At 38.3% G+C, this 17702-nt stretch overlaps 1 protein-coding gene across 1 annotated transcript in view; it reads right to left on the bottom strand.

Annotated features, from left to right (window-relative positions):
- Nucleotides 1–6745: 6745 nt before the first annotated feature.
- The window catches only part of LOC142098489 (uromodulin-like), a 36129-nt gene continuing 25172 nt past the window's right edge, over nt 6746–17702 (bottom strand). Inside the window, exon 14 of the mRNA XM_075181333.1 lies at nt 6746–6834. Within this exon, the coding sequence (XP_075037434.1) occupies nt 6746–6834 (89 nt within the window). The remainder of the gene's footprint in view (nt 6835–17702) is intronic.

Below are 17702 nucleotides of genomic sequence, written 5' to 3'. Positions count from 1 at the left end.
AACTTTGTAATAGCAGTACCACTGGACTTATACTGCTGAATCAGTGAACTTTGTAATATATTAGTACCACTGGACTTATACTGCTGAATCAGTGAACTTTGTAATATAGCAGTACCACTGGACTTATACTGCTGAATCAGTGAACTTTGTAATAGCAGTACCACTGGACTTATACTGCTGAATCAGTGAACTTTGTAATATATCAGTACCACTGGACTTATACTGCTGAATCAGTGAACTTTGTAATATAGCAGTACCACTGGACTTATACTGCTGAATCAGTGAACTTTGTAATATAGCAGTACCACTGGACTTATACTGCTAAATCAGTGAACTTTGTAATATATCAGTACCACTGGACTTATACTGCTGAATCAGTGAACTTTGTAATATAGCAGTACCACTGGACTTATACTGCTGAATCAGTGAACTTTGTAATATAGCAGGACCACTGGACTTATACTGCTGAATCAGTGAACTTTGCAATATAGCAGTACCACTGGACTTATACTGCAGAATCAGTGAACTTTGTAATATAGCAGTACCAATGGACTTATACTGCAGGATTGTTTTGGGATATTTTTATATTTTTTTTTATAATTACTTTTTTTGTAATTTTTTTTATAACTTTTTTTGAAATTTTTTATAATTTGGGAATAATGGGGAAATAACAATGCCCTTAGAAGGACAGAGCACAGGACACAGCACCACTGGACTGAACAGGACACAGCACAGGACCCAGCAGCACCACTGAACTCAGAAGGACAGAGCACAGGACACAGCACCACTGGACTGAGCAGAACACAGCACAGCACAGCACAGAACTGAACAGCACAACACAGCACAGCACAGAACTGAACAGCACAGCACGAGATATAGCAGGACAGAGGACCACCTAACACAACCTCCCTCTACCCTAATCAATGCCCGAGTGAAGATGGCGGAGACTAGCGGGGAATTTATAGGATCCGAGTATCGCGAGATCCGACAGCGGGATTATGACTCAAAGCCTCGGTTTCAGTTTTGCAATTGGTGGGAATACCCGGATCTGTCTCGGATCCGGCTCGGATCAGCAACATTCGGGTGGGCTCGGATTTCATATATCCGAGCCCGCTCATCTCTAGTATTTTGTACTGTGCGCGGAAACCTTGTGGCGCCCTATAAAGATTATTAATAATAATAATAATAATAACAATCTTACTTCCCTTGTGTGGATTCATTTTTGGTAATATTATAATATCTTCAGGTTGTAAGTGATTAATGTCGGTAGCACTGCTATAATATATATATATATATATATATATATATATATATATATATATATATATATATATATATATATATATAGTATAGCACAATGATTTCCTGTGAGTTAGCATTATGTTTCAGTGTAAACTGAAATGGCAAGAAGACACCTACAGAAAAGAAAAGTTTTGGATATTGAAACCTGAGACCATGTAATGAATGCCTGTTTTGTGTTTTTCTTGAACCATGCCAAAACCTTGTCTGTCAATCCGATATTCACAAAATGTTTAATGGTGTACTGGTGTAAACTCTTGCCAAATCACTTTTTCATCTCCATAAACAACCCACGGGCTTATAAAGTGTGCATGCTTTGACTGTTACTGTCTGCAATATACACTTTACATGCATTCTGGCTATCTTTCCCTCTCATACGTATGTAAATCCTTCTTAATACAGTTATGTACACTATTAAAACATATTTGTATCTGATATTGTTAATTTTTGCTTTTCTATCCTTATAGAAAAAGTAATATAAAAAGTATGTTTCAAAAAAGTTGTACTGCAGGTGATCTCCCGTTGTATATTGCAGGCAGCATTTTCTTGACTATTTGGCATAAAATGGATCTGTAGTGCCTTCCTCCACTACTAAAATCCATCTCTGATCTTTGGGACCTTACTTTTGTAGGTGCCATTCTAACCATTCACTTTCTCTAATAAATTAATTATTACCATTGCACATTTTTTGCAGTCTCACAAATTCTGTCTCTCACCTTTTTATTATGTTGTTGCACTTTTAGCAAATCACCTATTCAGAGGTATAATATACCAGTGATGGAAATAATTGAAGTCTCCTTGCATTAATAGCTTTATTGCATTGTAACACAGTAAAGATTTCACAACATGTCACAGGTAAGACCCACTCACTTTGATAATATATGTGTAGTGATCATCTATCTGATCAGTGCCAAATGAAGAATTAAGTAAACACTACATTTCTGTAAATGTACAGTATTCACTGGGGAAGATTCAATTGTGAGCGATTACGCTCATTTTTGCTTGCACCGAATGGAATTGAAAACGGATTGAATTTCCACCCCTGTGTTTACAGATATAATTATTGTGTCTCATTTATGCATTAAATAAAAAAATAAAAATTGTTGAAAAAATACAGTGTATTGTAATACTTGAGTGAAGCAAAAGGAACATTACACTGATAATTCTCCATAGCTATGATTGTAAACAAGAATATGATTGTACGATTGTTTATTAAGCATCTTACTGAGTGTGAATCAACATAAACACTGAGAGAGACTAGATTCAATTTAATAGCAGACAATTAACCTACTAAAATGTTTTCGGAGTGTGGGAGGAAACCAGACCACCCGGAGGCCGAGGAAACCCACGCAAACACGGGGAGAACATACAAACTCCACACAGATAGGGACATGGTCGGAAATCAAACTCATTACGCCAGTGCTGCTAGACAAAAGTGCTAACCACTAAGCCACCATGCCGCCCATGAGGGTGATGATAACATTGTCATTTCTTACCATTGAAGAAAATGACCAGTGACCACTGTTATCCAAATGCCCATAATTCATTTGTTAACATCCCTTTCTATTCTCCAGTTCAAAAACCAAAATGTTGGCTTCTGTGTGGACCCAAACAAATCAAGCACTTCAGCCACAAAAATGGCAGTCCCTGTCACTGAGGTGCTTGGTTTGTTAAACTATATACATGTCCTTTTCAAAATATGGGGCTGGGCCCAGGGACAATGCCATATTCATATGCACCATTTAACATGGTGCCCTCTTATTATCTTTTAAATGTCTACTAATGCCGCTGTCCGCATTTGAGGTATTGTGTCCACTTTCGTCTTAATGAAGGATTTTGTAACTGTGTCATTGTTGCATTTGCTTTCTCCAAATCAATTAATAAAAAAATGAACAATCTATGTGCTGCAATTTCAGGTCATCTACGGGATCTGTCACCCAGAGGCATAGGCACCTTGGGCTACAAACACCACCAGACTTCTAGCATCAGACCAAGGAGACCCGCCCATTCAGGGCATCCTAAATCAACCGTACTAGGTCAGACACTACACTTGAGCTTAGCCAAAAGAACAAATCGAGATTAATCTCAAACTGGACATTAGTATGTAGATATACATGGCTACTGGATGTAGATATACATGGTAAATAGCATATATATCAGTGTCCTCAGGCAGCATTACGGCCCACATCTATCTTATAGCATAAACAATCATTTAAGTAAAACAAGGTATTTGATAGCTCCATTCTTGGCATCTGATTAATGCTCTGCCCATCAAGAAGTGCATAGTACTAGTCTAATTTTTTAGTATGGGTGCAGGTCACCTTCATCTATTTACTTTTATAAATGTCTAACTCTATTCATTCATTCATATTTTTCTGGGACTTTACATTCTACATATGTATTGGTCGTATCTTGCAGTGTATTGTCTGTTAGAGCAGAGCAGACCTAGACCTGTATTCATTAACAGACGTATCTTTACATCTGCTCCTTGTCGAATACGGACATGCCCGATTTATGTTCATTTTTTTTTAAAAAAAGCAGATAAAGTCATTAAGGAAAGTAAAGCAAAAAAAAAGGAGTAACTTTGCTCCTGGGAAAAACCATTGGAGGGGAGGTAAATTTAAAATTCAAAGGCAGATTTATAGCTGGGGTAGGGCATGTCCTAGATCAACTTTAAATTTCAGTGTAAAAATTAAGCTATCAAGTATTTGTGTGCTACATGAAAATACAGCCACTATTTAACTTATGTGCAAAATAATAAACTAATTTGCACCCCTTGCATTATAACATGGTTTGTCCAGAAGAAACCCTACTACTTTTATGCCTTACTTTCCTTAATGAATCAGTTCCTCTGTGTTTCACCATTGGTGTAAAGCTTTTGGACTTATGCCCTCCACACAGTGGAAGTAGCCACTTTATGGGCTGAAGCAAGATTCATGAAAATGCAGCTTATCAATTTACTATTAACTAGTGTTAACACTGAGACATGAGGCGTTCATTCCTCATGCTTCAGGGATGTCACTAGCTGTTTGTGTGTTGATAGACTCATTGGCTCAGACCATAAAATGACTTCTCCTATGTGTGTGGAAAATTTGTATAGAATAAATGCTTAATGTACCCTGTTGTCTTCTCAGGAGCATAATTTTCATTTCCCTTACACAATCTGCTTTAAAAATCCCTACATAGAGACATAAAAAATGGCCTAGCAGGTGTGTTCTGTTTATTGATCAATGTAAGGGCCACAAGGTTGGTCACACATTTATTTTAAATGTTTATTTATTTATGCGTATGTATTTTTGACATTTATTCAATTAAGAGTTACTTTAATATGAGTAACAAATGTACTTCCTTATAGTACCTTATTCTCACTTTATTGTTATGCAAATAGTTTTTAAAGGTTATATTGCTTGCTTTTAATGTTTAGTAAGTGTACATTTGTGCAGCTAGATATACTATCAGGAGCACATCCAGAGGGGTTTCATACTGTCTGGAAACCCCCCTCTCAGCCTGGAGCAATGTACGCTTGAAGTGGCTGGACCCTGCCCCCAGGACCAGTCACTTTGCAGCTTGTCTGCAGATCATTGCTGATTGTTTCTATCTGCACTGTCTCTCTCCCCTGCTGTGTCTCTGCCCTTCACTTACCTGCTGTTTGTCCCAAACACTCTCTCCCCTGCTGTGCATGCCTGCCCCCCTTCACAAGGCTCTGCTCAAAAAGGGAGAGCTGCGTGCACCTAACAGTAGTGCACACAGCATTACCTATGTATATGATGTGGGTAGGAAGAGTTGGAGAGCAGCCAAGCACTGTCTAAAATTATAGTTACACCCCAATGCATCTGGCAGAGGGCGTGGAAAACCCTCTCTACAAATCCTGCGTTTGCTCCTGACTTTTAAAGTATCAATCATAGCAAGGAATTAATATACTTTTAGCCTTACCAATACTGGTGCTTCATTTCAGTCTTGCACACACACACCATCCATTAGCTTTTCAAGAGCATATATTAAAAAAAATATAAACTAATCTTTAAAGTCATTTCTTCATCATGTATCCATGTTAGTATCAGATGTAACCTGGGGTTTTACTATTCCTTGTATTGTTACTCATCTTTACTTATTATGCCTGGCTAGGACCACATAATTAATGTAAAGGTAGTTATTGTAAGATCATAAACAAAATAAGAAGATTTTACTCAAATCAATGCTTAAATCCTATTAACAGGTTTTGTGGCTCTCAATAAGTAAATTCATCTGACAGTATCAAAGTCAAGGAAACAGTGTCTGATAAACTCCAGGTACCGTGTTGTGTAAGCTCCCCACATAGTATGTAAAAATGAAATAATTTTAAAAAATAAATTCTTGGTTTACACTACAGAGTCTGTATGAGCTATGCCTTACGATGCATTAAACATAAAACCATTTTGCTAATTCAGACTGACTTTATTTTAAAAAAAAAGTAAATTGAGTTTTTGATTTGTAATGCCTGCAGGGAAGGACAAATGCATACAAAGTTTTCACCTTTTAGTCACGACTGGTCCACCTACCATTTGTTCGGACTCCTCAGCACGGCTCCACATGGCTTCAGTCTAGGAAAAAAATCACAGCAATGGTATGGATACAGAGCAGAAGGAAGGGGGTGTATGAGCAGAAATAGAGACTCTGCAGTTTACCCCATCACCGACACCTCGAATTGATCTGGGCCTGGGTGCAGTAGTATGGATATTCGGGACAGGGAAGTATCCTGCCCGAACATCCTACTCACTGATGTACGGGGCTAATATGTACTTCTCCCACTAGTGCTAGCTACAATAACAGACAGGGCTCTGGTCCTTACAACCAAACTATGTGACCAGATGTTGTGCAGAAAAATAGAGCGCAGGCCTGGGCCTGAAAGAGGGATACCCAAAGGGCCTTACCTGACTCTAGGTAGCAGGGGCAAACCATGGAAGCTATTTTGCTTCCCCTTGCTGCTTCTTCTCGATGGGTTCTTCAGCCATCTTCTTTCTTGCTTCCACCACTCTCCAGCTCTGCCCTGACTGTCACTGTGAGGTGAGTCTCCTCTGTTATTCTTGCCCTCTTTTTGGGCTCTGGGAGGGACCATCTCACAGATTTTTGTCTAAAACTCCAAAAGGGCTAAATTGCCATAGACATTTCAAATGTTGCCAATGGGCAAGGGTTGGCTGGCAAATTTTATCTCAGTGGGGAGGGGTTACGCAGCTCAGCAGCATATTAGAAACATTTAAAAGAAAAAAAATGCAAGCAGCCCAGTGACGCAGCCCAAAGTATCCCACTATTGGACCGGCCCATACATTAAAATACATGAATTTTTTTCAAAGCAAGTTTGTTGGTATTAGGGATACTCAGGCTCGGTTTTTTAAAAGCTGAGCCCCCTTCCCCCCAAACTAATTAGGCAATCCGAGTACTGAGCCGAGTCAAGTACCGAGCCGGAGAGTCAAGTATATGGGTCTCCAAAGGCAGTTTGGAGAACCATGCACTCGACTCGCCGGGACCTTGTCAGTGATTGGCATAGGAGGCTACTTCCTAAAAATGTGGAAAAGATTATGTTCATCAAAATGAACTATAAATTCCACAAGGAAGGCGTGTACCAGCAATTACATCAAAGTACAGAGACTTTTGTAATGGTGGATTCCATCGGAGATTAACTAATATTGTGTGAGGATAATGTACACACTGATGAGGGTGAGGATGAGGCTGAAGATGATGACAACAACAACATCTTGCCACTGTAGATTTCATTGACAGCACTGTTAGCTTACCTGCCTTAAGCCTATAGTTAGCTTGTTTTGTGGGGGGCCCAAACAAACCAAGCACTTCAGCCAAAAAGTGTCACTCCTTGTTGCTGAAGTGCTTGGTTTGTTAAACTGTGCATGTCCTTTTTAAGATTCAAAAAGGACAATTCCATCTTGTACCACTTTTCTTTCCTGACACTGCTGTGTGGTACTGGCAATGTTTCCTAGATGTGATATAAACTGCTGTGTGTTTGTGCCATTGCTCTTACCAGGCTCTTGCTGCAGACTTACAGTTCCCTGACAGCACTGTTAGCTTAGCTGCCTTAAGCCCATTGTAAGCATGTTTTGTGGAGGCCCAAACAAACCATGCACTTGAGACACAAAAGTGGCACTCCTTGTCCCTGAAGTGGTTGCTTTGTTAAACTGTACTTGCTACCCCTTCTGTTTCTGTGTGAGTTTGTTAACCCTATTTAACATATGGATGGGTGAGTGGGAGGTCTCAAGGACATTTCCATCTTGCACCATTTTTCTTTTCTGCTACTGCTGTGTGACAATGTTTCCTAGATGTGCTATGAACTGCTGTGTGTTTGTGTTGTTGCTTAGCATCCAGCCAGGTCGCTGCAGCCTTTGTCCAAAAGTGTATGAAAATAATATTGTGAGGTGGTCAAAAATGACTGGAAATGACAGGAAATTAGTATTACTGAGGTTAAAATAATGTAGGAAAAAAAGGAGCAAAATTATGTGATTTTAGCAATTTTTCAAAAAAATACATATCCAAAACCAAAACTGAAAATCGCGAGGGCGTTTTTCCTAAAACCAAAACACAAAGTCAATACAGATCCAAAACCAAAACACAAAGTTAATACAGATTCAAAACCAAAACCAAGACACAGGGGGCAGTGAACATCTCTAGTTGGTATATATGCATTCTCATTTATAAACATGCTTATAAGTAGAATACAGTAAGGGTTAGAAAACAACATTATACAACCTTTTTATATGATCAAATTTAAGGTACTTATTATATTTGTAACTTGTGATTTACTTTTACTGTTTAATAAACTATATAAAGGGTCACTGGGTGATAACGATCAATTAAAATAGTTAATTTAACACAATAATAGAAATAGAAAAGTAAAATGAATTGCTCTCACACATTTAAGGCATTGAGATGATTCAGATGACATGGGCCACAAGGTAATTAATGCCCGAAAATGGTTAATTTACTACTTCCCTACATTCTATGTAACTGTCTTGGTCAAGGGTGATCAAAAGCTAAATAGTGAAATGTATTGGAAGATCACGGGGCATCAGCCAGTTGAACGGGGACGCCGCTCATTCCTTGTGCTGTCTACATCACCACAATCAAAAATAATAAATTGAACACATTGGTTGTGTTTATCATCCATGACAACCACTGTTGTATTTTTAGGGGGCCCTTTGAAAATGTTCCTATGATGCCCATAAATACTTAGTCAACGCCCTGCTGGAGGCTGTTTGTGTCTGAGCTTACAGGCAGATGCAAACAAACCTGGAAGTTTTCGGTGACCTTTTTGAGCACCAGAGTGAGGTGCTGCAGAGAAGGGAATTCTGCACTTGGTATAGGCAAGCTCTTTAATTGGTTTAGTTTATTTTCAATACATGTATGTATTAGCTGTGTGTTTACATGTGTGTTTTATAAAATATGTGTTAGCTGCATATTTATATTTTATTGCTCAAATGTATTAACCACATTTGTATGCGTGTTATATTGAGTTTATTAAGAATGAATAGGGTAGTAGATCACCTTGCAGTGAGTGAAAAGATATCCCATATCACGAAAGTCAGACCACCCTTATCTAAGTTATAAGACAGACACTCATTTGTTTTTATATTCTGATTAAAAAAAAATTAAAACATTATTAATTTTTCAACTGACTTTGTGAAGTGAGGCACATCAAGTCAAACGACCTTAAACTTATACACATGTTCAAATACAAAGCACTTTCCTATAAAGGGTTAAGTTGTTAGTTATCTCCGGACAATAGGATCCTGTGGGAGTGGTTGGGTTTGTGTGCCCATATATTCTCACGCAAAGGATGCTGGGGTCTCTTCCATCGCAGAAATCCCCTCCCACCCACCCTCTTTTTTGTGATGTGTTTCGAAGGTTACAGAGTAAGTAAGGTTAAGCGGGAGAGCTATTGCAGTCGGCAACTAAGGCGTACAGTGTTATCGCTGATTGGCATAATGCCACCACATACTTCGAAGCACCCTGGTTCGTGGTTACCCTGTACGGGGATCCGGTGTTCTGCATTGTACGGAAATTCATTCGTGAGCCCAGAAGCGATGTGGTCACTATTATGCCAGATTTAGCACCGGCCAATCGTAAGGGACTAGGTCCCGGTACCAGTGGTAGACCGGCTGGTCGTACACTGTTTGGTTTAGCTTTTATTAGTTCACCGAAGGCAAATGCTCTCGCCACCACCAGGTCTATGCTTATTTAATAACCTATTTAGCCAAAGCCAAAGTTGTCTGTGTTTTATTTGTTAGTTGGTAAGAGATGTGTTATGCCTGTTCGAATGGGGTTTGTGCATGGAAGACGAATCTGTGGTATGAAGTTTAATGGTTGAATACTTTTGAACATCCCAACTTCTTTCAAGCACTAAGAGTCAGCTATTTTGTCCTTAGTATTGGTTTGTCTGCCAAGTTATTTTTCTATGCAAGAGGAAAAGGAATGCGATTTGAGAATTCAGACCAATGTCTTTGCAAACTCATGTGATACATGTCATCAGAAATCTCCAGTTCACAAGATAGGTTATTAACATCTTTAAAATAAATACGTTAGAAAAATTAATAACAGCATTTTTTAAATCATTATATTTTCAATTAGTGGACATGGACTATTAAGCAAAGTACAGTGTTACAGTGTGGATTTTTATGGGCATAGCGCAAAAGGAAACCTAGAATTTTCCCTGCTAAAGTTCAGATGATTTGACCGTCACGTATACCTTTTTTGGTAATTAAACCTTTATACCATTAAAATCACAGATGCCGTTCCTATAATTTACCAGTCTATAGACATGAAAGTACCTTGTCCACGATAATTGTGAATTGGTTGTAAACGTTGATTATAAAACATGTCATTTGTGACTATCAAAGCAGTATTGTCATGTTTACGTGACAGAATAATCTAAACAACAATCTAAACAACCTAATTAAACTAAATAAGAACAAACATATTTTAAGATTTTATATATAGGATGTAAACAATATTCTCTTTGTGAAGTTATACACTGTTTGTTCTAGTTTTTATATTTCCATCAAAAATAATCAGCTAAGTTCCATGCATTAAGAGTCATTTGCAAAAAGGCAAAAGTAGAGTGCAAATGTTATTTTGTGATGTCATGTGCCTACTTTTGCACAATGCCCCTATTTTTATCGGTAAGCACATGTATTTGGTGCCAAGATCTGTGGGATTGCTAAACTCTCATTGACCCTCTTTATTTCCTCACCTAAATCAGAAGGTTGACACCTATGACATCTTCTTCTTGAAACAATCAGATCTTGGCAAAATAAAAAAGCATCATAGACAATGCAGTACTAAGACCCAGCAGATTAAATACACATACCAGATAAATCAGGTTGTTCATGGTTTTTCTTGTCCTTTATACCAGTCACAATGAATTTTAAGAAAACACAATTTTTACTTTTACAAGCTTTGTTCATCATTCAGCTTCATGATAACAGGAAGGCTGGTTCAATATTAACACTGCTCCTCTCTCGAGTATTTAGCCAAAAATGTATGGGATATATTAACTAAATAATCCAATTAAAAGTGAACTGAATTTTCAATGTTGGGGGTCTAGTATGGTTCGAAGACACTGTCCTTGCTCTTGACCTCAGCTTACTGTCAATGGACAACATGTAGCCTTTGTAAAAATAATTCACTTTAGCAGTAATGAGGGAAGACGCCCAATGTCTGTCAAACAGCAATATTGTCTAGCAATACTCTCCTAGCATCCTTTGAGATTTTTTCGTACAAACTATCAAAAACATGGTGCTGGCAGGAACAAGGAGAGCATTTCTGGACCATGGCAGACACGGGGGAGCCATTAGATCAAGATGAACGCTGAATCCCAGAAAAGTAATATCCTGAACTAATGTTTAAATTATTGAATTCCACACTAAGGTAAATATTCAGGCAAGTCTAGAACTATCTAAGTGCAGGGAAATTGGTCGTGGTAGAGAATTCCATATATAGGGAGCAGCACGGGAGGAGTCTTGTAGGCGTGAGTGAGAGGTGGTTACTCGAGATGAGACAAGGCGCAGGTCAAAGGTAAATCTAAGTGGGCGAGTGGGAGATTTTTTTTATATGAGGTTTGAGATGTATGAAAGGGTGGTGTTGTTGAAGGCTTTTTTAGGTAAGGGTGAATAATGTAGGGATTTGCAAAGTGGTGTAGCAGATGTGAAGCGGTGAGAGAAAAAAGCTTAGTCTTGCAACAGCATTTAGGATGATTTGAACTGTGGCTATATGGGTGTCAGTATTGCCAGATAGCAAGAAGTTGCAGTAGTCAAGACGGGAGATGATGAGAAGATGGATAAGAGCATATTCTGGCAATGTTTTTAAGGTGGAATCCATGTCAATTATACCAGTAGACTAAAAAATAAGCATGCACAATTTAAAAAAAAGTTTAATTTAACTAAAAGCTCCCCAAAACCCTTATTTTATTTTATATTTAATGAAGTGGTGAATATTGAGTACTTTCTTGATCCAATGAAGGCTAAATCAGTAAAAAAAAAAAAACTCTTAATAAAGGTCCACCTACAATTGTGTATGTGGGTTTTGTTTTGTTTGTTATTTTTACTCATTTGCATAATGTGTAGGGGTCTTGGGAACCAGTGTTCATTATACTTTGACCAATGTGGTGGAAAATTTGCCACTCTAGGAATCTTAATCTTTATCACTTCAGGTCTCAAAAGCCACAGCGACTGGTAAGAGTTTTAGTGCTTTACAGCAGAAGGCTGCTAGCCTCTTGGTGGGCTGTTCTTTGACACCCCACCACATAAAGGCACAAGCCCAGTGATTACCACCATGTGTTTGTTTTTTACTATGGCAAAGAGAATCCAACATTGTAGTCTCCATTTAATTGTGGAAACCAGTCCCTTTCTAGCGCTGGGGCTGGTTAAGGATTTGGAAAGGGTGACACACAACACAATTGTTTTTAATTGACTATGTGAATTGTAGATTACTGCCACAACAGTGCTATGATATCACTGTGAATTGCACTTCCCCAATACAATTGTAATTTGACAAGGCACACACCCAGACAACTGCAATTACGATTTACAGGATCTCATATAGATGGTATTTCTGGTGCTCATAATGATACAAGAACAACTGTTTGATTAAAGGAAAAGCATGTAGAAGTTTAATGAAACCACCCACAGAGAAAGTGATGTCATATTGTAACATCACTATCAGCTCCTCCCATCCCTAAATATAAGTGATAAATTTTTTTTAACATGTACTATGGTAAATCTTTCCAAGTACACCTATTGTGTTCATTTAACAGAAATGTGTGGAAATGTATTCAAAGTACCCCTTAATCTGAGGAAATTTATGCCAACCACTTAAATATTTCAAAATTGCTACTTTTGATTAGTTTTGTAGGTTTTAGTCTTTACTAGTAAATTGTGTCAGTTTGAATTATATTACATTAGTGTTATTTTGAGTTATATTTAACAGAATGAAGCAGACCTCAGTCTAAGGTACCTCTTATGGCAAGGGCACTCCTTTGTTTGTTGTTCTCACACTGTTCTGAGCAAGAGTAAAGCTGGATACACACTACACTGTTTTCGTCCAATAATCGGCTAAATCAGCCGACATACGACTGCTCGTTCAAAAGTCGGGTCAGTGTGTACAGTGACACGATGGTCGAAAGTCTGCCCAAATGGACGATTGTCGCCTCATTTGGTTGGTCGTACCGTTTAATATTTTCGTTCCAATCTCGTTTCCGCTGTGCAGTGTGTATAAACTTCCGACCGGTCCACGACAATCCTCCGATACTTCCTCGAACTGGGGGGCGTGTGTATATTAATTTTTGATGTCAATACAAATCACACGTGGTGCGGAATCCGCGTCCACGTGTGGACCAATCAGCGATGATGCACGCCGAGAATGGAGCATTCCATTACATACGAAGGGATTTTATTATTAGGGAATATTCATTGCATTGCACTTTAGCAGTTAGATGTTTTTCTAAATTAAATGTATATTACTAAACTTCTATTTTATAGAAATGAATGAAGAGACAGTGTAGTCTTCTCTTTTTATGCAGCTTTGGGTGTTAACTTTAGCGAAAGCTCTGCCCCTTTATGCTAATGCCTTTGGTATCTCGTTACATTTCCCGCAAATGTTGCTGCAGTGTGTATGAAATTAAAATCATTGTTCACAACAACATGGCTGTAAAAAGTCGCTAAAGGGACGTCCGCTCTTACCTTTTTCGTCCTAAACAAGGCTAGTGTGTATGCAGTCCATGGACCGAGCGATCGGACTATCGATCGCATGTAAAATCGCTCGGCATAAAAAGTTGGTCGAAATATCTGTAGTGTGTACCCAGCTTAAGATGTTGAGAACCTGGGCTCTAGGTAACAGATTTAGCATCATGAAAATTAATTCTGACCAAGCCCTTTAAATGCTTCTTACAGAGCTAAAATGGGAGATCTTCTAAGGCAATAGTTGAAGCGAGTCAGATTATATTCCTATTATTACAGAACACATACTTGACATTTGTTTCAGAATACATGGGCATAGGACTACATGTTATTAATTTGGAAAGTAATAGAGTAGTATACTGTATGAATCTCCTCTGTGTACTGCTTACAGAGCGACAGTATTTCTTTTTGATAAAAATTCCCTTGTCCACTTAAAACTATCATTGTTATGTGTGTAATGTATAGATCTGAATGGGCAAACTGTTTATGACTCTTAAAAGTGTTTGTCTAGCTCCTGGTTTTTTTTTAACTGGAATCAATCCTCTTTATTATTACATATTAGTGCTGTGTGGTATTTGCAACTTTGTTTTAGGTTTGTTTGTTCACTTTTTGTAAATTGTTTTATTATAATTTGTATCCAAATTTCTGCTATACTGCATGAGTGTGTGTCTAACAAATGTTAAAGGGGTGGGAACATGATTGGCTCAAATCGTACCTTGGGATGACTTCTACTGCCGAGTCCTCAGGCCATATCTGGATGCAGAAAATTTTGCAACGTGGCCTGAGGTCCCCTTGGGCTTTAAACTTAAAATGTCCCTTTTGCACCATTTGAATGTTAGTGGTTACATTAGTGTCAGGCATTGATTGACAACTTTTAACAAAAAAAATAGTCAAAAATTATGAGCTGGCCAGTATGGAGTTCGACCACAGCATAAAAATACAGCATTATACCAACCCGCTTCAAGTACAGTAGTTCAACTTCACTACCAAAAGTACAAAAAAGTTTATAGACAGCTAAATAGCACGTAATTTATATTCATATTAAAAAACATTCTCTACTACTTCCAATGTATTTTACTCAACAGTTGCCAGTTACTCAATTAGATCTATAAATCAAAATGTATGGTTATCTACAAATTCATAACCAATTTTATTACATAGACACCATTTTTGCACAAAAAAGCAGACACAAAGTCACATAAATGGAAAACATTTTTTCCCAGGTGAGCTGCAATTTAAATTATGGGGCAACTATACATATTTCCCCAGCACAAAATGGTACCTCTGAGGTCCTTTGAAATAATATTGTGTAGTGTAGGTTAATGTAGTTTGGCAGACCATGCTATGCAGCATTGAGACTGTGTGGCCCGCCTTCACTCAATCTCCATTTTGTGTGACTTTCTCTGCAGGTGTTGGTTATCTGAATAATTCAAACACTAGCTGATGCAAGCAGGATACAGGCAGCTTGACAAAAATGTTACAATGGAGATACAGATACCTTGGGGGGAATACACTTGTGATGATTGCGATGTTCCACGGAGTGCCTCCGGAATGGTCGCGAGGGAATTCCGTGGTGATGCAACATCTCATATTTTTCTCGCACCCCATAGAGGTGCTCAGAAAAATCTGTGATGTTGGGGTGCTGTAGTAGCTGGAAATATATGCAGCTGAACATTGTGCCGATGTTCCGCAGCACATTGCGGACTATTGAGTTCCCCCCACAGTGTTTAGTGCCACTTATGAATGGTTGTATTTAATGGACTATGTCAATTGTAGATTATTGCCACAATCATTGCACACAGCACTATGATATCACTCTGAATTGCACTTCCCCAATACAGTTGTAATTTGACAAGGCACAAAGCCAGACAACTGCAACTACGATTCACAGGATCTCATATAAAGGGTATTTCTGGTGCTCATAATGATACAAGAATAACACAGAGACATTTTGGGGTATATGTTGGCTTTATTCCAGGCACAATGTAAAGACACAATGATACTTTAAAAAGTACTGCTCTATTGAAACAATATGGATGAACTGAGTTCCATGGCAAAAAGAAGCTCTCCAATTCAGCTAGCATTTGGGTTCCTGGAGGGGGATCCCATTTGTTACATAAGGGCATGATTATTTAAGAATGAGTTGTCCAAAGATATTACCTTACTTAACACAATAGTGCTAATAGACTTAAGAGCTATACCAGATAGTTTATCTTATAGTATGTACAATATGAAGAGGGGTGAGTAAACTGAACCTCAATTACATGATTTCAACAGAGATGTGTGTAATGTGTAATATAAATTGAGGACTGTCAATCTCTCACGTAGAATATTCTAAGCCACCTCTGTCCATTTAAAGCCAAGGGGACCATTGTTTTAGTAGTAGAGAGAAGCACTATTCCCTCTAAAATGAAAATGATAGTGTTAAAATGTAACTTTCTATGAAAAATCCTGAACACAGCGAATGCAGTTCTCCAGTCTTCATTAGATTGCCCTTTAACTCTTTCTGGATTTCTCAGTTTAGAGGGAACATTGCTGATAAGACATAATTACTTTGTTTTCCCTGGTAATATAGCCAGTGAGAATAAATGCGATTCAGAGACCAATACATGTCAGAAATATGTTACACCAAAAAATCACACAAACCACTCTTAACATTTGATTCCATTTTAAGAACAGCAAGAATATAGATTATATATAGCATGAATGCATATAATGTAAAACATTTGCTGTGATAGAAATGTTAAAACAATGGAGCTTTCGCCAGCAGAAGGAGAAGAAGGCCAATGAGAGCACAGGAAGCACGTATGCCTGAAAAATAAAAAAATATTTTTTCATCAGTTGAATTATAGCACATAATGGTTATTACAACTTTTTTTGGCTCAATATAGACAGATTCAGAAGAAAGATCAAGTTACATATACATATAGGTTTTAGGGATTTGGGGAGCATCTTAGAATATCACAGATTTTGGAATAACACAGTTACGACCCATTCATTTCAGTGCAAAAGTTGTCTTATTGGTCTGAATTGATGAGCTATTGATGCTATATGCTGGACACTAACACTGGAGCATTCTGCTATTGTGTAGCTCATGCAATAAGATTTCCCTACGCATAATGTTATTATTATTATTATTATTATTATTGTAATATAATGGCTAACCAAATGGTTTACTGTTGAATGATTGAGATTATATGAGGCCACGGTGAGAACTGCACTTTGCACTGACTGACAGATGTTTGCAATAATAAATAATGAAAACAACTCATTTAATTTAAAAATAGCGAATCAGCAGCATCCTCATACCCAAGCTCTAGGCTCTAGACAGCATGGGTTATTTTCCGCTATAACAGGGAGACTGCCAGTATGGGATTCTCCTGCTAAAATAAAAACCATCCCCAGGCTGCTCAGAGCAGGATCTATGCCTCCATGGGATGGGGCCCGATGGGTGTGCCCCCTCCAAGCCCCTTGCTGACATGCATTGGGGCTCCTCCCAAACTCCATTGGCTGTGAGGTCAGGTTAATTAACAACATTGAGACCCCTGGAGAACCATCTCTGCCACCCACCAATTGTTCTGAAAAAAATGGACTGAACGCTCTAAAATCTCTGATCGTTATACCAAAGTAAAACTTAATTGAATAAAAAAATCCCCAGTACCCTCATTTACCACATCATTAAATATAGATTATAGGTACCACTGGATCACTAGGGTAACAATGTTACCACTCCAAAGGTCCCAATATTGGTAATTACTTCAGCTCCCACATCCCAGAGGTGTTTAGAAGAGCCCCAGTGCTTTTCAGCATGTGGCTGCTCACATCAGGGAGGGGGTGCATGCTGCTTTTTGTGCCCCACCCTTCCATTCATTGAGGAACTAGTCTTGTGCTTACCAGCCTAGGTCTGTTGTTCTCTATAGAAGGGGAATCCAAGTTTATGGTGTCTCTATTATAGTGGAAACAACCTCTATCTGTCTAGTGCTGGGGCTAATTGAAGAATTGAGGAGGAGGGTTTTTTAATACACAGAGCAGCATCTCTGGTCTACTTAATACTACAGATTCTGCCAATTTAGTAGTATCTTTAGCCAGAAAGTGAGCATGATAATTTGATTGGCAAAGCACAATAGCCATGAACTGCAACATGGGATTTCAATTTCACACTTTAGGAAACACACAAAATCCATA

This window comes from Mixophyes fleayi, chromosome 7 (genome assembly GCF_038048845.1).
Source record: "Mixophyes fleayi isolate aMixFle1 chromosome 7, aMixFle1.hap1, whole genome shotgun sequence".
NCBI lineage: Eukaryota > Metazoa > Chordata > Amphibia > Anura > Limnodynastidae > Mixophyes > Mixophyes fleayi.
The sequence above is the reverse complement of the archived record's forward strand: the minus strand, read 5'-3'. Positions and strand labels throughout refer to the sequence as shown.